At 48.5% G+C, this 26,374-nt stretch overlaps 2 protein-coding genes across 2 annotated transcripts in view; both read left to right on the top strand.

Annotated features, from left to right (window-relative positions):
- The first annotated feature begins 943 nt into the window (after positions 1–943).
- LOC132461067 (vascular endothelial zinc finger 1-like) lies at positions 944–15,531 on the top strand. Its single transcript, XM_060056135.1, has 5 exons — positions 944–1,095; positions 6,901–7,679; positions 11,052–11,121; positions 12,287–12,449; positions 12,976–15,531. Exons 1-5 carry the CDS (start codon positions 1,063–1,065, stop codon positions 13,275–13,277), a joined length of 1,347 nt encoding a protein of 448 aa, XP_059912118.1. The 5' UTR covers positions 944–1,062; the 3' UTR covers positions 13,278–15,531.
- Positions 15,532–18,441: 2,910 nt separating this feature from the next.
- Positions 18,442–26,374, top strand: part of LOC132461445 (kinase suppressor of Ras 2-like) — a 12,762-nt gene continuing 4,829 nt past the window's right edge. The window contains 2 exon segments of the mRNA XM_060056530.1: positions 18,442–18,633; positions 21,953–21,959. Of these exon segments, the coding sequence (XP_059912513.1) occupies positions 18,442–18,633; positions 21,953–21,959 (199 nt within the window).

The following is a 26,374-nucleotide window of genomic DNA, read 5'->3' as shown; positions in this document are numbered from 1 at the left end:
CACTGTGTAAATTACGTGTTAAAGGCTGCAATAAGAGTTTAGTTTTTTATTGTGTTATTTTATGCATAACTTTTGCGCCAAAGTTATTTTATTTAGCACTTTATTCTTACGTGTGAATGTTATATAATTGTTTTGAAAAAAATCAAAATTAATGTTATGTAATGCATGTATTTCCTTTGTTACATGTTCTCTGTTATCATGACATCACCGTCTTGACTTTATAGCAATGCTAAATCGCCACAAGGGGGCAATATATACGAATATAACGTCTGTGTATTTTAATAAACTAGGATTTGATTGCGCCCTCATGGATTATGTCCCCGCATTATATTACACGGGCATATTTTATTCAGCCGAGCATTAATGGGATGACGCAACTCATTCACAAACACCTGCTATACTATTACTATATTCAGTAGAGACGATTACGAGACAAAATTATATATATTTTGTTACGTATTTTGTTACGTTCTTTGCGATGCACATTTTTGATATTTCGTGTTCAGTTACATACATGTAAGTTATCTTTTACTAAACATGGCTAACCATTGTTCCGCACGCATTGTGGTATTTACATTGCACAATGAGAAACAGAGGTCTCAGAGGAACAATTGTTCTTCTTGAACGGTCCGTTTTCCCCCTTTAGAAAATAATACTATTACTATAATAATATGTAAATCTGCGAGAGGCGCTGCTTTCTACCTCACCAGATGAAGCCACATGCGATTCACTATAATGAATGACCCTTGCAGAGTTGGAGAAATACCATCTGCAGGGAGGCGACAAACACTCTATAATTAGTCATCGCATAACTGAGAACAAAAATCCCTCAAATATGAAACTAACACGTAGGGATTCGTATATGTATTAAACAAATGTGATTATTTAAATTTTACATGAGGTTAAACAGGCTTTGTCGTACACGATGCGTTGCGTACACCCCTAAAAGTGGTTTCGTCCCGGAGGTTACCGGAAGTGGTAACCGATTCCATATTTGGTCGCTTTGTTGTCGGCTTCCTCTTCTTCCAGCTTTCCTGCACATTTTCTTCTTAAAGTGTGGAAATGGAGCCGAGCTGGAGTACCTTTCTCTTCCAAGTAAGTCCATCCTGAGTTTACTAGCGAACACACACCGTCAAAACGCCTCGGCGGCACACTTTACTAACCGTCAGCCCGCTTTAAAAAGCGAATCAGCCCAACTAAGCAAAACACACAATGGTGTAAATACGGAGCAGGCGTCCAGCTGTGAGGGAAAAATCACTTCTCTTTCTCCCTCCGCGCTGGATGGAGAGCTCTCCCCCGCCGCCTGCGACTCACCCGCCGCCCGCTGCAGCAGCCTGGGGTCGGGCGGCGGTGCTCCAGTCGGGGGGGGGGGGGGAAGGCGTCAGGAAAAACCCGTAAAGTGTGGAGACAGGGACTGTGTTTTATGTCCTCTTTTGACTGGAGCCTTCATCACACACTGAGGGGCTAGCGTTAGCATGTTAGCTCGCGGCTAGCGAGCTAACATGCTAACGCTAGCCCATCGGTGTGTGTGAAGAAGTGTGGAGACGGGCTGTGTTTTTTCTCCTTCTTTGACTGGAGCCTTCATCACACAGTGAGGGCTAGCGTTAGCATGTTAGCTCGAGGCTAACGAGCTAACATGCTAACCTTAGCGCCAACACTCCACAGGCTACCCGTCAAGTGGTTTTAAGGGTGGAAACGTGGAGGTCTGCGCTCGGCGTCCTTCCCTACAGGGTGGCGGGACTTCAGAGCATCAGTCACGGGTCTTTTTTAGTGCGATCTGTTGGGATCTGGACAACTTTGGTCCATCATGTACTGCTAACCCGGCTAGTGTCTGGCTAGCCCCCCTGAGTTGTTGAATCGAGGCCAGCTACTTTTACATTAAAACACATGGATATAGATTCAGGGGCTGGGTATGGGGGGTCTTTTAGAAACCCTATGTTGATCCATGGCAGGCCTATAGTAATTAAAAATAAAAGAGAAACTAGCCCCAAAACATGAAGTCAACTTGATATGTTGCCTATCTTTTGGCTCTGTATTTTTTATGCCTCTTATCATTTTATTAATAAACTTCAACCGCCTGGTTCTTAGGTTTATTCTATCGGGTGTTTTATTGTTTATGAGAATTTAAATCCAGCTCTAACACGTCACCATGATGACTGTATCTGCAGCATCTTCATCGGGATCTTTGTGATTCACACATTGTTGGGCATTCATAATTATTTCTTCAATATACAATGAATGCATACGACAAAGGCACTTAACTTTTAAGTAGTTTAGAGAAATATTAGAACTGACTTGTGCTGGTCTTGACACATACTGGGCTGAACTTTGTTTTCCATTCATCTAACTGTTGAGCTGTACCAGTTTGTGTGAATAGTTCCTAACTTTTATATATACATGCAATGGTTCTGTTTGAGTTCATCCCAATCCTAAACTATTATCTTCTCTACGATCAAATCAAAGTAGAAATAAATTGAGTAATCTGTTAACCCTTTGAAAGTAATTATATAATGTCATTAGTTTCCCAACAGTGGAAACTAATTATTCACTGAAGTATTTTTCTGCATAGATTAAATCAACTGTTTGAATCACAACCTGCTATAGGTGGTCACTCAATACACACTCGTAATCCATGTTTATTTTAAGTTCAACGGTTTAAAGTAAGTAATTGAACTCGTAGCCAAAGCTACATGTTGCTAGCTGGCGGAGGCTGGTTCTCCAGTCCCCTGGGACAGGTGTTGGGTTGAGCAACAGGCCCAGTCTGCTCCACTAGCATCACCTCCAGATGTTCCTCTCTCGGCCACAGACCAATGGGGGGTGGCTGGGAGCGTGGATCAATGGAACATGATATCGGGAAACGGTGTCCCTCCAGGATCCTGTAATAGCTTCAACATTGTTCTCCAAATCTTTGGATTTTATACAGTAAAGAGTAAACGGGCTGTTGTGTGTGTGTTGAACTAGAGTGGCTACAGTATGGTTGATCGGTATTGGTAGAGGACTGTTCATCAGTGTTTTAACCTGAGCTAGAAGCCATGGCTATTCTGACCTGCGGCCCAGGGCCGAGTCGTTTAAATGTTGTGACATGCTTTTTGGAGTTGGTTGTGCTTAGATTTTCCAATGAGGTTTTCTGGCTGTCTCCTACCACCACAAAGTGGCGTTTTCAGCGCTTGTATGTACAGTGAAGAAGACCCGGCCAGAATCATAGTTCAGCAATAGTTATAATAGTTGATGTAAGCTAAATCTGGATGTGTTTCTCAAGCTTGTTGGTGAATGAAACTGCAGTTTCATTCACCAACATTGCTCGCCGTAAAGATAATATTAATGTGTGAATGATGTCTTAATGAAGGCCGCATTAGATATGAATTACGGTGCTCGTTATGGATTATCACGGGGGGCTAAACTCTCTGGCCCTGCTGTGATGGAAGGTGTAGATTTCTGATAGATATGTCGTCTGTCCGGCTGCTGACTGGTTCAGCCACGTTGTTGATGCACAAGAATGCCACCAATGTTATAATGCGACCAGAATGACTCTTTCAGCAATTACGGATGTGTATTTATAGCTTTTATTTATTTGCTCGCCGTAAAGATAATATTAATAGAATTTGGGACGGCATCTCCTCATGTCTCCCCCCTGAGGACAACACAGAAGAGGGTTGTGCAAGTCATGCTTCTCCTGCAGGCCTCGCTCATTGACTCCTAAGCAGAATAGTAAAGGATTGACCAGAATAACCCTCTCAGTACTCGGTACAGCCCTGTCTTGTCACGGCAGCATTAGGAGCAACAGGGGAAAGTGTTCTGCTCCACTACGTTACGTACAATTACTGTGTTTATCTTTGCGGTAGTCTATGGCAGGGCTGTATGTACTCCCACGTTCATACCCACACAGGCTCCTTGCATCTCGCTGGCCTTCCTCGGTGAGTTCACCGGTGCAATCCATACTTTCCCGCAGTAACTTAACAGTGCTGGTGGTAAAACGGCTGGGCGTAAATTGTGAGCCGGCGAGCTAAGATGGTCTTTCAACTGCTAGGATGTTCTTTAACGTGGCTACCCCTTAAACGTAACTCTAGCCGCTGGACGCTCGCTGTGTTCTTCACGAATACTTTATATTTTCTTACCTGATATTTTTATGCAGAGCGTCAGACACTGAAACCTGAGATGTGTTATTTAACTGGGGGGAACCAGGAATGGACAGGATGTCTTCGCAGGGAGATCTGCGGGGGGGGGGGGGGGGGGGTGCATGTGACTTGGGTCACAGATTTAACTGGGCCTGCGGACCCAGGGAGACCTCCCCTCCATTTTGATGGTATTTATGAGGGAGCTACCCCAGTTGTCTGGCCTCATTTGTGTCAAAATGGTCAGAGCTGCATGAGGGCTCCTCAGCCCACCGTCTGACCGCCTCTGTTGGCCTACAGGGCTCTCCGGTAGGCCTGGTCTCTCCTCCCCTGTGTAGCCCTACTCTCTGCTCCCTGTAGTCTTACTGGGCACTCCTGTAGCCCTAATTTACACTCCTTGTAGTCCTACTCTCTACTCGCTGCTCCCTGTGTAGCCCTACTCGCTGCTCCCTGTGTAGCCCTACTCACTGCTCCCTGTAGCCCTACTCTCTGCCTACTCCCTGCCCTCCTCTTTGGCCTCTCGGAGACGGCTCCCTGCTGCAGAGAAGCCTTCTACTCCTCCACCACCGCTGTGTCCGTCCAGCGCCACTTTTGAACCCTGTTGTGGCGGGCGGCGGCAGCAGCAGCAGCAGCAGCCGCCGCCGCCGCCAGCGCAGAGACACAATGATGGCTAATCCTGGAAGGTAGCGAGTGCGAGCAGGTGCTCAGACAAATGGCCCGCTCAGCGGCGCGTTCCCAGGTCCCATCGGGGTGCGCGGAGAATGGGCGCCCGTTAAGCTGGCTGGTGTGTGGATAAACAATGTCCTGTCCCATGAATAGCGGATGATGTGTGCACAAAGGCCCCCCGCTGGACCCCCGAGTGCATCACCGCTCGGATTTGTGTCCCCAACAATGGGCCCGATGACATAAGGAGGACACTGTGCGATTCATTTTTCCTTCTCTCTCGCTCTCTCTCTCTCCTTGCCCTCCTCTTTAACTCCCCTCTGTGCCGGCCTGCCATGACGCTTGAGTGAACTTCAAAAGGAAAGGTCAGCCTGGCTCCGGCCTCCCTGCTCTGCGAGCGAGGGACGCTCTGAACGGTGTCTTGTTTTACAACCCCGCTTGACGTCTTGTTGTTTAGTGTTTTTGTGCGCTGAGGTAACGGCACGATTTACGACATTTACTTTAGTTTTTCGTCAAACGTCCCGATCAAAGACAAAAGCCCCTTTTTTTAGAGAGCAGAGATTCAGCCTGACGCTCTTCCTCTCTTCCTCTCCTCGCCCTCATTATCTTAATCACACTAACGAGCCGTCAGACGTCTGGCCGTCCGTCGTGGGAGACGTCTGCCGGGGCACAGAGGATCGATATCCTCCGTGCTCCTCACGGAACCCGCCACGGTTGCAGGCAGCCCAGCGGGGGTGGAGGCGGGGGTGGAGGCGGGGGTGGAGGCGGGGGTGGAGGCGGCGGCAGGGCTTATTTTTTAATGTCAATGGCTGCGAGGAGCCACACTGTTCCGACGCCATTAACTGGCCCTCCATGGGGGGGCCCTCTCCCGTCGCTGGGCTCAGAGGAAACCTGGAGGAGCCATCTTTAGCTGCTGCCTCAGCCCTCTCTCGCGCTCCGTCTCTTTCTCTCTCGCTTGAATCAGGAGGGTTTGAATGTAAGATGGCCGAAGGAACGGGATGAAGAAGATAGAAAAATATATATGTATGGAATACAGTAAATACCAGAGTAGGGTACAAGAGTAGCAGAACACTTGAGGAAGGCCTTATTGACGGTCTTTACAACATAATTATAGATATCATTAATCTGATTCTTAAATTATGCTTTTTTTTGTCTATGAGAGAAATTATACTACTTATATAAAAAAGAAAATACTTCACTTTTGATTGATCCATAAGTCCCTTCTGCTAAGGGGTCATACTGGATGCATTTCCCTGGTGTGGGCGTCTCCCAGCCCTCAAACCCGCGCCCCGGCCTTGGGTTTCATCCCGGCACGCGGTCCGCTTTCAAAGCTTCTGCGGCGCCTTGAAACACAACTTAAGCCTGCGTCTGATTTGGCTCGCAGCACGTTCCGCAACCGCATGACGGATCGGCGCCGTCACCACATGGATCAGTTTCCGTCCAGCAGATCCCGATTCTTGTGCATCTCTGGCGCGCGACTGGCCGGTTAGGGACAGACCCCTGGGTCAGGTCAGCTGCCTCTACCGGGCCATGGACCCAGATGATTCAACAGGCTGGGTTGCGTAGAGAAGACCCATAAAACTCTTGCTGGACCACCAGTCAGGCTGGTTTTATTATCTAGCGGGTCTCACTTGCTGAACGCACCCAGGAATGCACTGAAGGTGTAAAGCGACGTCTCTTGAGTGAGATGATTTGAGTTGGGCTTTTTATATTTCGCCCCGAATGACGCCGGTGAGGTTATGGTATAGGACACAGCCCTATACGTGCTCTGAACTCACTACGGAGGTGCCCTGTACTTATTGTGCTTGGATAATAGCGTCTGCTAAATGCCCTGAATGTGTATGTAGGTGGCGCCCAACTGTCACAAGTTGTAGAGCGAATAGAAAACAAAGAGAAGGAGCTTGTTGAAGAAAAGTAGTATTTTAGAGATATGAATCGTGTATGAATGTATCCACATCGAGCGGCCTTAAAGCGCTGCTTTCCCACGACCGTCCTCTAACTCCCCTCCCTCTGTCTGTGTCCCTGCAGCCCGTCCTCCAGCCCGTCCTCTCCCCCGGTTGTGTCCCTGCAGCCCGTCCTCTAGCCCGTCCTCTAACCCGTCCTCTCCCTGTGTTGTCTCCTGCAGCAGGCCAATGAAGCGCTCCACCACCAGCACCAGGTGGCCCAGAACAGCCTGCTGCCGCTGCTCAACGCCGGGGCGGACGCCATCGACCAGAAGCCCATCCTGCCGCTCCAGATGGACCAGAAGCCCCCCCTCAGCGCCGCCGAGCTCCTCAAGGACAACGTGGCCAGCGGCGGCGGCGGCGGGCGCCACGGGCCCATGCCGGTGGTGAAGAAGGAGCACAAGAGCAAGACGCCCTTCATCTGCGGCTACTGCAACAAGGCCTTCCGCGACAGCTACCACCTGCGGCGCCACGAGTCCTGCCACACGGGCATCAAGATGGTGTCGCGGCCCAAGAAGACGGCGCAGACGGCGCCCACCATGGTGCCCATGGTGTCGTCCATGGGCGGCATGATCCGTGAGCACTCGGGCGGCAACCCCTCGTACATCTCCACCATGGCCGGCCTGCTGACCACGGCCACCGCCTCCGTCAGCTCAGGGGGCTCCAGCGTCATGACGCCCTCGTCCATGGGCAACCTGCCGCAGCAGCAGGGCCACCAGGCCAAGAAGCCCTCCAAGCCCGTGAAGAAGAACCACGGCTGCGAGATGTGCGGCAAGGCGTTCCGCGACGTGTACCACCTGAACCGCCACAAGCTGTCCCACTCGGACGAGAAGCCCTTCGAGTGCCCCATCTGCCACCAGCGCTTCAAGCGGAAGGACCGCATGACGTACCACGCCCGCTCCCACGACGGCGGCGTGCACAAACCCTACGTCTGCTCCGTCTGCGGGAAGGGATTCTCCAGGTGAGGCCCGGTGCTCGCGTCCCTCCCTCTCGTCTCTTCCTCTTACCTCTTTCTCTCGTCTCTTCCTCTTACCTCTTTCTCTCGTCTCTTCCTCTTACCTCTTTCTCTTGTCTCTTCCTCTTCCTCATGGCTCTTCCTCTTGTCTGCTCTGTTTGGCTCCTTTTTGTTTTTAGGTGAAGGAGAACGAAGCAGTTGGTGCATCATGGGACTGTTCAGTGTAGTAACATGTAAATAACCCTGCATACATGTTTTAACATGTAAAAACACCATGATAAGCAACCCTACAAGCATGTTATTACATGTAATAACATGTATGCATGGTTGTTAATAAAGGTGTTCCCTACGTAAATTAAGGAATGATCAAGTCTTAAATGAATAAATGGTGCTTAGTTGATACTAAACCAAACTTCACCCGATAAAAAAAAATGGTTCAGAATATAAAAGGACTTGATCGTAATGAAATCACACAAAAGTGTCCCGCTTGGTGGTGGAAGTTGATCCCGTCCATCTAAAAGAGCTCATAGCGCGCGCTTCTCTGAGACCGAGTGTAGAACCCGACCCGGGCCGGTCGCCCCTGTGCCAGAGCCACGTCAAAGTGCCACATGAACCCACCAAAACACACACGGGGCCCGGTGAGCCAGCTCTGCCTGCGCTGCGTGCTATAAATGCTGACAGTAACGCATCCCCGGCGCTGTGACCTCGGCGGTAATCAAGCCCGCTTCTCTGGCAGCTGTCGGTGTTGTGGCTCATCTGCACAGCTATTACCCGTCATACCCTCGTCCTGATTCATCACCGCTAATAGTTTCGGGAACATTTCTTCATTCTGCGTCTGATCGGGGTGCTGGTTGATCAGCGCAGGGGTTTTTTTGCCTCGTAAATCACACCCCCGTGATTTTAATCCCTCCTTCTCTGCCCGGTAACATGAGAGACGAGCTGGGAGTGTCACCGTCCCGGTTTCTTTTGTGCGCGTCTCTCTCTGACGTGGGTCAGGCATTCACTTGGCTGCCGGGAAGGTGGTTGACTCGTCTCTGAGTCACGGCCTCCACGCTTTGAGCCCCAGAATGCGATCGCGCTGCCCTGCGTTTACTGGACATAAGCGGCTCTTTGATAGCCCTGCGGTCGCTCAGGAAGGTGGTTTCTGTTTCTGCCGGCGCTGGCGTCCCTCCAGAGCTCCGTCAGGGCGGTGGTTCTGCGAGCGTGGGGGCCGAGCGTTTACCTGATCGCGGGGAAAGGCGAGCGGGCCGCTGGCCAAGCAGATCTGTGTGCACCGTGACAGCGTCCCCGTGAAAGGTCGCACGCGGAGGAAGGCTGTGGACTGTAAAGTTCCTCATGCTCACCGATGAGGAAGAGCATTCCCCACTGTATAATCACTATTCTCTTATGGAGAATCTTATAGCCCACACTAAATGGTAAACGGACTGTATTTATACAGCGCTTTTCTAACCCCTGGCCACTCGAAGCACTTTACAATATGACCTAATATTCAGCCGTTCATGCACACATTCACACACCGACGGCGGTGTCAACCATTGAAGGCGACAGCCAGCTCGTCAGGAGCAGCTCGGGTGAAGTGCCTTGCTCAGGGACACCACTAGCTACCTTCCGGTTAACTGCCAACCTGCTCGCCACATGCCGCCCACTATAACCCAGGGCTGGAGGCATACAGCTCGGGGTATACTGTAGAGGGCTCCTGGTGCATGATGTAACATGGATATATCAAGCTGCTGCTTGTGTAGAACACTAGCATTATTGTGATGTAAGGCGTGCATACTCGTACCTGCTGCGATATGCCGCTCTCACTATCCAAGTAAACATTTATCAGGCCGCCCCAGTGGTTCACCGGGTAGAGCGTGTACCATTAAGGCTCAGTCCTGACCAGGGTGTTAAAAAGTCTTACATTCATGTTCCTAAATTTAAGGCCTTAAAAAGTCTTAAATTCGTTACAAATGTCATATGCTGGTCTTGAATACTGTAACTCAAGGTCTTAAATTTGTCGGGGCAGGACTATATATTTTTTTATTTTTCTCGTGGGACTTTTCAGGAAGGACATGTAGAGAGGCTTCTTTCTTGCTAGCCGCATGTATAAACGGATTAACTGCGTGCTCGCTAGCTAGTCTGCGACAATGGGAAGGTGCAAATTCAAGGACAGTTGGCTGGAAGACGTCCATTTCCGAAGTTGGCTCGCGTCTGTTGCCAACCCCCACCATTGCGTGTTTTAGGTCTTACATTTCATTCAAGGTGGTATTAAAAGTCTTAAAAAGGTCTTAAATTTGACTTGCTGAAACCTGCAGATACCCTGGTCCTGACCACCGAGACCGGGTTCGATTCCTGCCATGGTCCTTTGCTGCATGTCTTCCCCTCTCTCTCCCATACCTTCCTGCATAGCATCCAAATATAAAAATATAAAAAAATAAATAATATAATATTATTAATAATAATATTTTTGAATGGCTAAAGACGGATCATCTATTTTGTACCAAATGTGTCCTTTCCTTCAGTTTAATGTACACAAATACAAAATGTTGTAACTTTTATTTGTATATTTATCTGCGGAAATTAAAACAATCATGGAGCCAAGATCATTAGTAATGATCCTTTACCTGTTCTTTAATATGAGCCCCTGGTCGGGATTTGGCCGGCTTTGGAAAGCAGCAGTTCTCCCCCAGATCTGTTATTGCTGCATAGTTTCCCAATGTGTCGGTGTTGTGGCTCCTCTGAGGGGAACTAGGTCAAGTCCTCTTCACGCACAGTTGACCAAGAAGAATGAGACGTCTCCGGCGTCCAGGGATGCTCTCCGGCCTTCTCATTACTTTTCATCTTCTTTCCATTGAAGCCGGTCTCCCAAACGGTCGTCTCTTATGCTAATCTTTTGGCTAGTCCAAGACCCCTTCAGTCAGTGAGATCTTGGACTAATCAAGGACCTCACTGATTTACGGGGTCTGACTAGTCCAAGACCCATTCGATAAGTGAGGTCTTTGATTAGTCAAAGACCCCTTAGATCAGTGAGGTATTGGATTAGTCCAAGACTCCTTTCGATCAGTGAGGGGGAATACCTGATGTTGTGTTGTCAGTCTTCAGGCCTGTGCTTCGGTCTTGAGTTCAAATAGTTCAATGTGTGCTGCGGCTTTATCTGATTGCAGTTTTGTAAATGTTTAAATCTCTTCCTTCCTAATATCCTGTATGCATCAACACCCACACGTTCAAGCCTTATCCTGGACCGAGGAGCCAAGTTTCAGAATGCGAATGTGTGTGTGGGCGGAATAGCTCTGAATATGTCTGCTGGCTCAACGCATGGAGAGGAGAGCAGCAGGTCTAGTTCACCTTCTGCTGCGCTGCAGGCACTCAGTGTTGTGATGTGTCTTCTCCCCTCAGGCCCGACCACCTCAGCTGCCACGTCAAGCACGTCCACTCTTCAGAAAGACCCTTCAAATGCCAAGTCACGGTGAGCCACCTGTCGTACTTCACTGTTCAGGCAGTCGTCGCCACCTGCCCCCTGGTGGGCTGTGGACACGGGGCGGCATCGAACCGCTTGCCTTTGTAGCTCCGGGTAGACACCCTTGCCTTGACACCATCTTACTATTTATTCATTTAGCTGACATTGCATCCAGAAGGGCCTTGCAGGTCGTACACACACACACACACCTCTCTTCTAACCTCCAAAATGAATTACCAATAATAACATTGACTTACAACCGAGATTCCATAATATCAGCTAGATCAAAATGAGAATCGGATGAAGCTTAATTGTCCTGCATGTACATCTTTAGGAAACCAGATCACAATACACCAGACCCCATGAAGTCAAGTCCTCGTCCTAATTTACCTATGGAAGGAAGTGAGGCTCTAAATCTGATGCAACAAGGTTTGGCATCTGGAACGTGTGTGCAGCTAAAGACTAGGATATGAAATGCTTCAGGCCCTGGTGGATGGCTTCACTCTGCAGGCCTGTCCCTCAGAACCAGTGTTTAAACCCTCTGTCTCGTTCTGTAACCCCAACAGTTCAGCTCGGGTACCCCTTCATCCACACCAAACCACTCGTATTGTCCTCTGAACTAGGGGAAGTCAATTCAAATTCTGGTCTCCGAGGAGCAATTCAGCAGCAATCAACAGATGTAATGTTCAACACCTATTCATATTTGTCGTGAAGTTTATTGGTGGCTTGAAGAATCTGATCCCTCCCAGCTCCCACCAGGGTACACCTCCACATCTACCTCTACATGACTGCCTTCTAAACCACACTGGCATGTCCCTTTAAACCACAATGTACTGTCCCTTTAAACCACAATGTCATGTCCCTCTAAACCACAATGTCATGTCTTTCTAAACCATGATGTCCCTCTAAACCAGGTTTTCCCTATGTTGTCTCTAAATCAAGGTGTCCCCCTAAACCAGGACGTCCCTCTAAACCGGGATTTCCCGCCTCTAAAGCATGCGCTGCATCTAGACCATGGTGTCCCTCTAAACCATGATGCCAAGTCCATCTAAACCATCTTGTCCTTATGAACTGTGGTGTCCCTCTAAACCATGATGCCAAGTCCATCTAAACCATCTTGTCCTTATGGACCGTGGTGTCCCTCTAAACCGTGCTCCCCTCTCCGTCCCTGTAGGCCTGTACCTCGGCCTTCGCTACCAAAGACAGACTGCGCTCCCACATGATCCGACACGAGGGGAAGGTGACCTGCAGCATCTGTGGGAAGATGCTGAGCGCCGCCTACATCACCTCCCACCTCAAGACCCACGGCCAGACCAACTTCTCCTCCTGCAACAAAGGTACGGGGGGGGGGGGGGCACGGGTCGGTCCGCACTCACCACGTCCTGGGGGGGGGGGCGGGCAGGGGCACCGTCGGGGCAGTGTTTGAACTTCTTCTGCCGCTACTAAAAGCATCTGTAAATGTGAGCGGTCGAATGTTAATGTTTGGTATTTAGTGGAGGCTGTTATCGTGAAGACTTCTTAAATGTTGGAACAGTTATCCGATGTGTAGGATTCCATCTTCTGGCCCGAACATTCACTTTGACTCAAAGGTTGTCATAAAGTTTAGGTTATTATTTGAGTCTTGTCTGTTTTGCTCGTTCTTTAAAAATATATTTGTTATATTATTATTATTAAGGTATTCTGTGTGTATACATATTTTTCCTATATTTGTATTTTATTATATATTTGTATATTTTATTGCCAACAAAGCAATATGCATGGGGATAGATTCTAGATGCATGGGGTTGGATTCTAGATTCCCTCCATCCCATAATGACCCCCCCCCCCCCCCCCCCCCCCCCCGTGATGCCCTTCTGCCCCCAGCCACGCCCGTGTCCGTCTCCACGCCCATCACCACGGCGATGAACCAGCGTGGCGGCAACCACCCGGTCACCATCGCGGCGCAGATGAACATTAGCACCAACACGGTGAGCCTGCACCACCCCGTCTCCATGGTGACCGGGCCCGTCAACATCTCCTCCTCGGGCTCCATGAGCATCGCCCACCCGGTGGCGCTCACCACGCCCATGTCCATGAACATCGGCGGGCCGCTCAACATCGCCATGCGCTCCATGGAGAGCATGCCCTTCCTGTCCCAGGTGCTGCCCTCCTCCCCGCCCTGGTAAAGTGAAAGTGAAAGTGGAGTTTCAAAGGGGGGAGGTGGGGAAACTTGTTTTTGAGTTTCTCTTTTTCTTTTTCTTTTGTCGAGTATTTGTCACCATGTGAACCCCCCCCCCCCCCCCCCTCCCATCTGAGTCCCCCTTGTCCCCCATTACCACAGCCAAGCAGGGGGGGGGGGGGGGGGGGGCGGGGAGGGAGACCCCTGAGGTTAGGATCAGTCTGGATTCCACGCAGCAGGCAGGTCAGAGCCAGAGGTTTCCCTGGGCGGCGGGGTGGAGAGGTTTAGGCCAGGACTAAACTAAAGAGTTACTCTGTTGGAGGGGTGAAGGTCACGTTTTAACGGACTTGAGCAATAAGCGATCATTGCTGAGGTTTTTTTAGTCATGGAGTTGTCGGGCGAATCCCTGAAGTGTTTTTTGGATGTTTTGCTTTTTGGTTAAGCGGTAGCCGGCTAATCACTATTTAATATTGTAGGAGACAACTCTAGTTAAAGGGACAAAAGTCCACCGTGCGTGGAACCATATATTTTCTCAGTAACTCTAGTTCCTGATAGAGGGGCTGCTAGGGCAACTCCGGGCTTAACTCATCAGCATTTCTTATTTTTGTGCATTTTTTTCTTTTGTGCATTTAAATGAATATCTTATCACTGTCCCCTTGGCTTAAATACGTGTAGTTAGGATGGGGGAAAAAAGTGTAGTTTTTTATTATTATTATTATTAGTGTGATCAGTTGGGTTCATCATATTGACCCGAACGCGAGAATGAAACGAGTCTTGCACTGAAAACATATCTCATTGTAGCTGAGGAGCAGTATTATTGAAGATCAAATTCGAGACGTAGTGAGTCTCACCTGGTAGGCTGATTAGCCAGCGCTCTCTACAGGGCCCTCTAGTGGCGCGGCATGGCATTACATGCACTAGGCCGTAGAGTAGACCTAGCTTTTGTTATTAGGACTCTTGCGGTCGCCAGAGTTATGGGGACTGCTGATTTCTTTGGAGGAAGATGACATTCAATATCCATGTGTTTTTGCGGAAGGCGTAGAGGAGTAGATTAATTTGGTTATCATTTATTTTTGGTTTATTTGTTATTACGTTTTATTTGGTTTTTTTATTTGATCTTTTTCATATGTGAAAACCTTTTTTTCTGTATGGACCCTCTACTCAGGAAATTCAGCCCAGTGCGTTAATTTTTTTATTAACCACCATGTATTTTCTTTTCCTCCCTGGAATATTTAATTTGTATCCTGTATTTTATAATTCTCATATATAACATTTTGGTATTATCTTAGACACATTTGGTACAGTTCATCCATGGAATATAGGAATTCGTTTTTTTTTTAATTTAATTTAACTTTTGGTTAATTTTCAAAACCAAGCCGTCCATCTCAAAAAGACATGTTGTTGACTCGAAGTGCGTCAGCCGGCATTTTATTTACACGTCCCGTTTTGCCCTGGCTCCTCCCCTACACTAACCAGGGTGTCTGTCACGCAGCCTCTATCCTGGGTGGGGGTAGGGGGCGTCGTGGGTGGGGGTGTTTGAGGCTTTATTCGGCTGACCCGAGAGCATGTCGTGACGTCAACGTTATTTATGAAATGCTGAAACGTGTTTTTATCTTTTTTTTACTCAATAGATTTTAGGAACATGAATTCATGCATGCCCCTCCCCCAAAACGGTTCAAACCGCGGTTTTAGTTTCTTACGTGAATCCTGGCAGTGTTTTCGGCTCTCCGGAGGCGAATCATTGTGTACTGAAATAATGCAATATGCATGTTTGTCGTTTTGCCCAACTTCTGTTTCGAAAAATACTTAAGTGTAACGGTTTTTTTTAAGCATTTATGTAGAAACACTATGATAATCTGTTTTTGCCAAATTTGATATGTGATGAACTTTTAAAAAAAAAAACTTGTGAAATTTGAACATTTGTTTATTTTTAATGACGATAAATCGGAAAACTCTCGGACGCTTGTGAAGGCAGTTGAATGTATATCTTTGTACAAAACTATTTTAGTTCCAAGGATATGATAGTTACCATAGATGTGAAAGAAGAAATAACCTTTTTTATAAATCTTTTGTATTAGAACATTAACAATGGTAATTTTTGTATATACGAAAGGCTAGGTTTTCTGATTAGCAGAAAGGTCAAACATTCCTACATTTTTTTTTTAAATGTAAGTTTGTCAAATTATTACATAAACATGCGCAATGTTTTGTGCCTTTTATTTGGGTTGTCTAAATAAAAGAAACGTTTGTTTTAAAATGTGGATGGAGTCAATCTTAACTTTTGCAATGAAACTATTATCTGCTTGTTAAAATAGTGATCTGAACATGCACCGAAGTAGCAATCTCGTTCATTTCCAACAAAGAACCATTTAAACAAAGGCAGGAATCCCATTTGACAAACATAATTGATCCATTCATTGTATTTTACTCCATACTATACTAGCAAAGGAATCATCTTAATCTTATCTGCTATGGTGTCAGTGAAATTGGTGTTTAATATAATCATCCACTAGATGTCGCTGTCTACCATGGAACCGGCCGTTCGATGAACCTGGAGTAGATTCAGATATTTGTGCTGCTCAGAAAAGAGTAGCCAGCATGTGGAAAGATGTTGGGATGTTTTGGCAGAGTGTGAGGACATTGCTGCCAGGAGACAAGAACAGACGAATAACAGACAGAAGCTTAATTTATTATCTGATAGTCAGTGCCACATACCATCAAACATCTGATCTTGACTGTCAATTTTTGCAAATGTCAGCATATTGCAGTCTTCAGGAGTTTGAAATACAGCCATAGTAACACAGAGAATAAGTATTTCATAACTCTGGCTCTTAATCTTTTACTTAACATAAAAGGATACATGTAAAATAGCATAGGCCTACTACATGGGGAATTCTTACGTGAATCCTGGCAGTGTTTTCGGCTCTCCGGGGGTGAATCATTGTGTACTGAAATCATGCAATATGCATGTTTGTCGTTTTGCCCAACTTGTTTCGAAAAATACTTAAGTGTAATGGTTTTTTTTAAGCATTTATGTAGAAACACTATGATAATCTGTTTTTGCCAAATTTGATATGTGATGAACTTTAAAAAAAAAAAAAAAAAAGTCTCCAGTCTTCAGGAGTTTGTAATACAGCCATAGTAACACAGAATAAGTATTTCATAACTCTGGCTCTTAATCTTTTACTTAACATAAAAGGATACATGTAAAATAGCATAGGCCTACACATCTGGGATTACCCCCCCAGGGTAGGACCCATCACCTCAGGGATTACCCCCCAAGGTGGGACCCTCCACATCAGGGATTACCCCCCAAGGTAGTACCCTTCACCTCAGGGATTACCCCCCATGGTTGGACCCTCCACCTCAGGGATTACCCCCCAGGGTAGGACCCTCACCTCTGGGATTACCCCCCAAGGTAGGACCCTCCACCTCAGGGATTACCCCCCAAGGTAGGACCCTCCACATCAGGGATTACCCCCCAAGGTAGGACCCTTCACCTCAGGGATTACCCCCCATGGTTGGACCCTTCACCTCAGGGATTACCCCCCAGGGTTGGACCCTTCACCTCAGGGATTACCCCCCAGGGTTGGACCCTTCACCTCAGGGATTACCCCCCAGGGAAGGACCCTTCACCTCAGGGATTACCCCCCACTCCAACTCCTGGGCCAATTCCGCTCAATCACCGACTCGTAACCTCAAGGATTACGCCACACGTCTGCCCCTCCTTCTGCTTTCTGCCCCCGGAGGACAGGATGAAGACTACGGCTCTGTGGATGACGATGAGTGCGTTGTGAAAGGACTTCCTGGAGGGAGGTTCTTTAGGGAGAGGAGGAGGTGGTGGGTCTGAAGTGGACTAGCAGGGCCTAGGAACCGTGTGTGAACAGTGTATCTTACGCCCAGAAATTGATCAATTTCCATTCTCATTTATTGTTACTGTGGATCATATCCAGCACTTTGAGAGGATGATAAAGATTTTAGATTAAGTAGGCTACTTGGAGACATGACAGGAATATATAGGCCTGCAATAGATTTCTGCTGTATTTTAGATGGTTTATGTATTGTATTTTGACAAATTTACAATTTAATTCTTTATCAGATTTGTACTTTTGTGTGGTTTTGCAACGTAAATGTGAGCCTATTTGTTCCATGTTAATAAAACCCTTTGCATTGAATTGAACTGAATAGGACTTTGTGCTCTTCGAGATGTTACCAACATGAGTGACTCACTGGACAGGGTGTTTTAAACGGAGGGCTGTCACACACCCTGATTGCAGCAATGTCTTCTTTAGGACTATTATTGGTTCACCATTGAGGGGCCCTTTATGGGCCTACAACTCCCACACTGCACCACGGTGACACCTTTGGTTAAAGCCTAGGGACAGGGGTGGATTGCATCTATAATCCGGTCGGTCTACACCCCAAGGTGGACTGGAATACATCGTTAGGGCTATATATAGGTTTGCAGTAGTAGATAATAATAGATCGATAAAAATAGACAGACAACCGAAAGACAGACTGACTGACTGACTGACTGACATAGAGAGATGGATGAGATCAAATTTAATTTAATTAATAATTTTTACATTTGCCAAAAAAATATACCCGGTAGTTGACTCAAAGTCCCACCATGCACTGCGTTGGCGTTCCAGTTCCCAACAGCTGACCGAGCAGACAGTAGCAGCGGATCACAGAGAGACAGCGAGCGAGAGAGAGAGAGCGAGAGAGAGAGAGAGAGAGAGAGAGAGAGAGAGAGAGGAGTCCCTGGTCGGAAGCGGACGCTCACACACCGACGGACTGCTTACATTTTGGACCATATATCATTTTATTTAATCTACATCGATTATATCCCGGCGTGTTCCCCCCCCCCTGGCTCTGGACGTTCGCGGCGTTTTTAAACGACCTTTTAATTGATAATTGGTGGTGTGAGTGCGTGCATTGTGTGTGTGTGTGTGTGTGTGTGTGTGTGTGTGTGTGTGTGTGTGTGTGTGTGTGTGTGTGTGTGTGTGTGTGTGTGTGTGTGTGTGTGTGTGTGTGTGTGTGTGTGTGTGTGCGTGCGCGCGTGCGCGCGCGCGCGCGCGTGTGTGTGCATTTGGGGCAGCAGAAGTGTGCAGGACCGAAGCAGTGCCCGATGCTGAGGAATGGATAGTGTGTCTGATCGAGGTGGGAAGATGGTCGAGAGCGATGAGCCGTCGGACCCAGACCGCTGTGGTGGTGGTGGAGGAGAAGGAGGTGGCGCAGCCCTCCAACAGTGCGAACTCATCCAGAATATGATCGAGATCTCCATCTCGAGCTTGCAGGGGCTTCGAACCAAGTGCGCCGCGTCCAACGACCTCACGCAACAAGAAATACGCACTTTAGAGGTAACGGCACTCTCTCATAACCTTAACCCGTCCAGCCAACACACACTCCGTCGCTCAGCCTCCTGCTCCTACTCAACCCCACGCTAACGTGGACGGTGCATGGGGAAACTGCGGTGTCATGACGCCCAATGGATGTGTGTTCAATCCCCATAGTGTACACCCATGGTCTGCAGGCGGCGACCCCCTAAGAGGATGTGTGTGTGAATGTGTCCCGTCACGTCCCGGTGCACGGTGCTCTGTGCCGTGACACACGGCCCGGTGGACGGTCGGCTTCTACTCTGCGCCATGGTGGTCAGGCTCGGTGCTTTCTGTAAACGGTGCATGTGTAATTCTCCATGCATATTGGATGGCTTCTCTTTGTGACCTATATCTGCAGATCGAGATGTCCCTATAGCAGGCAGTGCACTGTGTGTGTGTGTGTGTGTGTGTATGTGTGTGTGTGTGTGTGTGTGTGTGTGTGTGTGTGTGTGTGTGTGTGTGTGTGTGTGTGTGTGCGCGCGCGCAGCGGGATCTAACCAGCTGGTTTCCTGCAGCCGATAGACCTTCCGTTATTATTATTTTCAAGCCATTAAAATGCAAATCGTATATTTGCATTTTTTTAACTGCAACCCCAAAGGTTTAATTACTGGGTTTGCCCGTAACAGACAAGAACATCCACATGAAATGAATGCAACTCCGAAAAACGAGCAATTCTGGTTTTCCTGTACTGATAATCGTCCCTTTAATGATCATTACCGTGTTCCCGGCCCGTCAGAAGAAGGGGTTTTAAGGGGTCTGCGCTTTACGCAGCTTGGTCGTGCGTTTGGATGTTGAAATGCTGCCTGGATGCACGGCTATGACATGACATTAGTTTGCGCAGAAGACCATGGCTGTCTAGGCATAGCCATACTTTACTATACTATACTATACTATACTATACTATACTATACTATACTATACTATACATCATCAATGTCTTTCTACTGCCTCATTCTACTTTACCTCGCTATGCCGTGATGCTATTACTACCACTATACTATATTACTACACTGTAGTGTACTATGTGGTAGTATACTATATTCAACTCTATGCTATGTGGTTCTATGGTACACGGTTCTCTTCGAGTCTAGTGTAGGCTGCTACAGTAGAGTAGGCAGTAAGCTGGTGCAGAGGCTAAGTCTGGCTAGCGGCCTGTCTGCACAGACCTCCATGTCCAGGCCCTGATAAACCAACTCCTCTGCTGCTCATCTGATGCTAACTCTGTTATGCTTTCACCGTGGCTGGTGAGAGACAGTAGTTCGTATTTTTCTGATCGAGTAGAAAACCATGAGCCTACATGTCATGGAAACGGCAGCTCGGTGTGAAGACAACGCGAGGAGCGGCGGGTGTTGGGCAGAATGGAAGGTGTTCAGCTTATTAGATCATCTTTCTGAGAGACGTGTTTGTACAGAACTCAGCATAACGTGGACATTGGGGATGTTTCCTTGGTTTGGGCATGGGCTCAATGAGGAAGTTCTGCTTCAGGGATGGTTATCTGGTTTATTGGTTTCATGTTTCGTGAGCCATTGGATTGTAAATCTGTTAATTATCTCTTAATTTCCATGATGAAACCGGATAGCTTTAGCAGCTGTGTGATTATCTTAATAAAGGGCCGGTGTAAAGAGTGCCAGCGAGGTATGTGGCACTGCCCTTTTGCTTTGCACTTTTAAAGTCACAACAACCTCCCTTAATCTCGTTTGTGATCATCTAATCTCTCGATGACTGTTTCACGGATGGCTGCTTGGTTTCTCAATAAAACTGTTATGTTCATATCTTATTCTTCTGAACCGTGGGCAGATCGTCCGATTCCGTTCAGGCCTTAGAGTTGTGTATCTGAAATGTGTCTGGATGATGTTTCAGCCTTTAGATGTTCCTCCCAATCCCCTCCAGCTCAGAACAACCTCTTTATCCTTCGGAGTCTGGCTCGTTGTTTAGTTTTTAAGTCCTTCATGACGGACGAATGAAGGTGTTTGAAGTATTCACTGGCATCCAGAATCATTTTGACAAGCGATATCTCTAGGAATGGACTGATACACGTTTTGCATGTTGTACGAATGGCCAGAGTCCGTCTTTATACAGAGTCTTTCCTAAAATTGGACAGGAGAGTGTTTGAGGTTCACAGTCTGTCGCCTCTTGCTGTCGGTTGAATCAACGGTTTATCTGCAGTGGTTCGTCAATTAACGGTTTGTTCATCAATGGTTAGGTTTTTGTCTCTAACTCTGTCTGTTTGTGGAGTAGTCTCTTCTCAGAGGGCGACTTTCTGCCTCTCTCCCCCTTCCTCTCCCTGACCCTCTCTCTCCCCTCTATCTCTCCCCTCTCTCTCCCCTCTATCTCTCCCCTCTCTCTCTCTCTCCTTCTCTCTCTCCCTTCTCTCTCCCCTCTCTTTCTCTGCCTCTCTGTCCCTGTCTCTGTCCCTATCTCTCTGCCTCCCTCTCCATCTCCCCCCCTCTCTCTCTCTCTCTCTCCATCTCCCACTCCCTCGCCATCTCCCCCTCCCTCTCTCCCTCCCTCCCTACCTCACCCTCTCCCTCTCCATGCTTTGTCACCGATCTCTTGGCCAGGAAATGATGCAGCCGAGTACTTCCTGGTGTTTGTTGTCTTGGTCCGTCTGTGTGTTTTGGGACTTTATTGTTCTGCCGGACAATAGCTGTGGCAAGCTTCAGTCTGACTCTCATGCTGGAGACCAGAGGCGTCTCCAGCTGCCAGGATCATGGTCTTCTCTCATGGGAGGTCTTCAAATGGTGCACTGTATCAGACCATCTCGCAGCCAGCTCCATTAGGGCACATCTACTTGAGCTTCAGTTCGGAAGCCCTGAAACTGTTAACTCTGTTGAGGCCGGCATCCATGACTTCTCCTCCTCTGCAAGCTCCTTCTTGTTCTCCACAAGAATGCAGTGGCAGATTATTGGTGGGTTTATGTTATGTTAGCCATGTTGCGTCTCTTTGGAAATCCTCCTTTAAGATGTGTTTCTACCAATTTAAACCACTGACGGGGCGTCAACTAAACCCACGATGAAGACATCAGATATCTGTGTGTGTGTGTGTGTGTGTGTGTGTGCGTGCGTGCGTGCGTGCGTGCGTGCGTGCGTGCGTGCGTGTGTGAGTGGCCTAATATTGGAAGGTTCAGTGTTTTATGTCCAGACAATGTTCTATGTCTGTGTTCTATGTCCAATGTCTGTGTTGTCCTATGTCTGACGTCCGAGGCTCAATGTTCTATGTGTGTGTTATGTGTCTTGTCTGACATCCTAGGTTAAATGTTCTATGTCCAGACAATGTCCTATGTCTGTGTTCTATGTCCTAGGTCCTATGTCTGTGTCGTTCTATGTCTGACATTCTAGGCTCTATGTCTTATGTCTGTGTTCTATGTCCTATGTCTGATATCCTAGGTTCAATGCTCTATGTCCAGACACTGGAGCTGAGCCTATGCTGAAAAAACTGGTTTTGTAACTTGTTGAAGGAAAGCGATGAGCGTGTCGTTTCTTCCTCCTCTTCCTTGGCCTTCTCGGAACCAGATCCTTGCCAACGCCGTCGTCCAACAATACATCCAAACATTCTCTCTCACACCAGTGAAAGGACACATATCTGGCCTGATCAGTGAAAGGATGGAATCCGCCAGTCGTATTGACATGCCGTAGATTATCCCTGCGTCGTTTTCTATTTCTGAACATGTGACACCGTGACGCAATTGAGTTCTTTCAGTTATCTTTTCACCAGAGACCCTTAAAGTTCAATTGTTTGTGACAGTTTCATAACCTGTTCCTCTATCAGTCCTAAACCGGTTCTTCCCGGGTAACAACGGTGCAAACACTAGGGCATTAACCGTGAGTTGAGGAGGTAACCACGGGCTAACCGACCTCACCACAGCCTCGTAGCGGACTCACCGGGCCGCAGCCATCCACACTCGCCCATTAGCCGCGGTGCCGAGAGGAGATCGGACCATGATTACCGCTAAGAGGCCGGGGCAATAAAATCCTTGCCAGCCCACCGGGATGAGTCAAAGTGTCCGTCACAGTTCGGACGCGTCCCCCATCATGTTGCACTCGAGAGCGGCTGAAGTGCCGCTTGGACCCACTCGACGTCGCTTTATTGCCCCACTCCAGGCCCTGTTTGTCAGCCAGACGGATCATGCTGCCGGCGTCACCGCTGGTACTTACCGCGTCACATGTTGATCCTCCCAGGTGTGTGTGCGTCTGTGTTTGTGTGTGTGTGTGTCTGTGTGTGGCTGTCTGGTCTACTGGCATGGGCTCGTAGCACACACAAAATATTGACCTAGCGTTGGACCACGTTTGTAAGGCCGTTGACCCGCCTCCTGGGAGCTGGGACGCTATTGGACGAGGATTTTGCCATATTTGGCGGGAATCTTGAATGCCGGTTAGAGGATTTACAACATGCTAGTCTCTACCAACCACCTAAAGGCTGTTAGAGGAGCTACATGCTAGTCTCTACCAACCACCTAAAGGCTGTTAGAGGAGCTACATGCTAGTCTCTACCAACCACCTAAAGGCTGTTAGAGGAGCTACATGCTAGTCTCTACCAACCACCTAAAGGCTGTTAGAGGAGCTACATGCTAGTCTCTACCAACCACCTAAAGGCTGGTAGAGGAGCTACATGCTAGTCTCTACCAACCACCTAAAGGCTGGTAGAGGAGCTACATGCTAGTCTCTACCAACCACCTAAAGGCTGTTAGAGGAGCTACATGCTAGTCTCTACAAACCACCTAAAGGCTGTTAGAGGAGCTACATGCTAGTCTCTACCAACCACCTAAAGGCTGGTAGAGGAGCTACATGCTAGTCTCTACCAACCACCTAAAGGCTGTTAGAGGAGCTACATGCTAGTCTCTACCAACCACCTAATGGCTGTTAGAGGAGCTACATGCTAGTCTGTAACAACCACCTAAAGGCTGTTAGAGGAGCTACATGCTAGTCTGTAACAACCACCTAATGGCTGTTAGAGGAGCTACATGCTAGTCTGTACCAACCACCTAGAGGCCGTTAGAGGAGCTACATGCTAGTCTCTAGTGAACCCCCTAGAGGCCGTTAGCTGAGCTACATGCTAGTCTGTACCAACCACCTAAAGGCCGTTAGCTGAACTACATGCCAGTCTCTACCATGAACTACCTAGTGGCCGTCGGTGGAACTACAGGCTAGTCTCTTCAATATGAGATTACAAACAGACAGTCCTTGGTTAACCTCCCTAGTTGTAGAAGAAATAGTAGTAGTATTAGTAGTTGTTGTTTTAGTCGTAGTAGTAGTAGTAGAAGTCTTACACTGCGCTACACAGAGCTGTCTGTGTCTGAGCAGACTCTGCCTATCGGCCCGTGTGGTATCTGAAGTTGCTCGAGCCCTCTGCTCTGAAACACGATAATGTACTGATAAGCATCGTGGTTTGCAAACAAACCTGTGCATGTGACTTTGTGTCTGTATTTAAATACGTGTATGTGTCTGTGTATGTATTTCATCATGTATGTGTGTGTGTATCTGTGTGAGAGAGGTTGACTTTTTTTTTGCCTATATGTGTGTTGCGGTGTGTCCCTGTGTGTTGTTTTACATTAATCCGGACCAAACACGCAAACTCCTTCTTCAAACCATAGCTCCGGTTCTGCTTCCAGTTTGCTCTCCCAATCCGTCCCAGTGCTAACCATTACTACCCACTACTAGCCAGTGCCAACCAACCAGTGCAGTGGCCTCAGCCATCCTACCCAGCAGCAGCAGCAGCAGCAGCCTCCTCCCGTCTGTTGAGTCTTCTCATGACAGCCATGAGGCCATGGTAGCCCTGTGTGCTATTGTGGCTGCGGCTATATTTAGCACGGACTGCTTCCTACGCATTTTCAGGCCCGCTTGTTAAATAAGAAAATCAAATGACGCGCAGAGAGGCTCCGAGAGAGGGGGAGGAGGAGGTGAGGAGGAGCGGGGAGGAGGGCGAGAGTGAGGGGGTGAGGTGTAGGAGATGGAGGGGGTGAGGAGGAGGGGGTGAGGGAGAGAAGGATGGGAGAAGGAGGAGGAGAAGGAGGGGGTGAGGGGAGGAGGAGAAGGAGGAGGAGGGGGAGGATGAGTAGGGGGGGAGGAGTAGGAGAAGGAGGGGGAGGAGGGGGGTGAGGGAGGAGTAGGGGGGAGGAGGAGAAGGAGGGGGTGAGGAGGAGAAGGAGGGGTGAGGAGAAAGGAGGGGGTGAGGAGGAGGGTGAGGTGGGGAGTAGGGGAGTGCGGGGGGGGGAGCAAGCTCAGCCGATTGGCCGAGCTGCTGCTATGCATGACATCGCCAGCTCTGTGTCCGTCCAGAGCCCGGGGAAGGAATGACAATAGCGTAGCGCGGCTCACGCGACCGCCCAGGAGGGGAACATGATGCTAGTGGTAGCCGTAGCCGCCGATGCTAGCATGGCCACACCGTGTCAGCTCAAGGCCTCCCGCTGCCCTAGCTGCAGGTAGCAGAGCAGGGGCGACGGGCCTCTCCCTGCCCAGCCATGACAGCACAAGTCTGGGCCGGCGGGGCTGAGAGGAGTCCTGCTGACGAGGAAGCAGCCGGCAGCGGAGAGGCGCCCTGCGCAACCGTCAGGGGGATGAGTTGCTTCACATCCTGTCATTTAGAGCTCTGCTGTGTACGGCTATTCTGGGAAGGGGGAGAAAGAGAGAGAGAGAGAGAGAGAGAGAGAGAGAGAGAGAGAGAGAGAGAGAGAGAGAGAGAGAGAGAGAGAGAGAGAGAGAGAGAGAGAGAGAGAGAGAGAGAGAGAGAGAGAGAGAGAGAGAGAGAGAGGGGGAGAGACAGAGAGAGAGAGAGAGAGAGAGACAGAGAGAGAGAGAGAGAGAGAGAGAGAGAGAGGGGGGGGGGGGGAGGGAGAGACGGAGAGAGAGAGAGAGAGGGGGAGAGACAGAGAGAGAGAGAGACAGAGAGAGGGAGAGAGAGAGAGAGAGAGGGGGGGGGGGGGGAGGGAGAGACGGAGAGAGAGAGAGAGAGAGAGAGGAGGGGGGAGGGAGAGAGACATAGGGTTGAGTGAGAGAGATACATAGAAGAGAGAGAGTGAGGCATAAGGTTGAGTGAAAGAGAGAGAGTGAGAGGAGAGAGAGATCATAGAGAATGAGAGAGGGACATAGAGTCGAGTGAGAGAGGGAGATAATACATAGCACATTAACCATAATGGACACTGTGACCACTCCTAATCTGAAGATGTTTCACATAAAAAGTCTGAAAGCATGTCATATGATATGATCTGTTGACAGGAAAATTATGTTGACCTATCATTTTTTTTTTTTTTTGATAATAACGTTATAATATGTGAGATGAGAAAGCACTATTGAGTGGTTAAAGAAGGTGCCTATAAATATATCTGAAGCTGTGTGTCTTTCTGTCGCTGTGCTACGTCTCCCGAGCTAAGCTATCGTCTTAACTCTGCGTCTGAGAGTCACATTAGCCTGCGTGCTAATCTGCGCGGCCGCCGCGCCGTGTAACGCGAGCCAGCCGGCCGCGCGTTTCTTAATTACTAGAGCGCCCCGGTCCCATCCCGCCATGCTAGCTGGAGCACCCCCGCTAGAGGAAACCTTCCCCCGGTAGTCGGACCGCGAGGCTAGGACAGGAGAAGGATGGTTTATTATGTCGTCAGGCATTGTGTCGTCGTGTGTGCATGAGTGGGTCCGACCCTACCCACAGATACGAATGCTTAGTCTCATCTCTTTATATCTCTTCTATTATGTGTATATACTCACAGTGTTTACCCTGTCTTTAAACAATGAGT

Source organism: Gadus macrocephalus, chromosome 7 (assembly GCF_031168955.1).
Source record: "Gadus macrocephalus chromosome 7, ASM3116895v1".
NCBI classification, from domain to species: Eukaryota; Metazoa; Chordata; class Actinopteri; order Gadiformes; family Gadidae; genus Gadus; species Gadus macrocephalus.
This window is presented reverse-complemented; position numbering and strand designations above follow the sequence as displayed.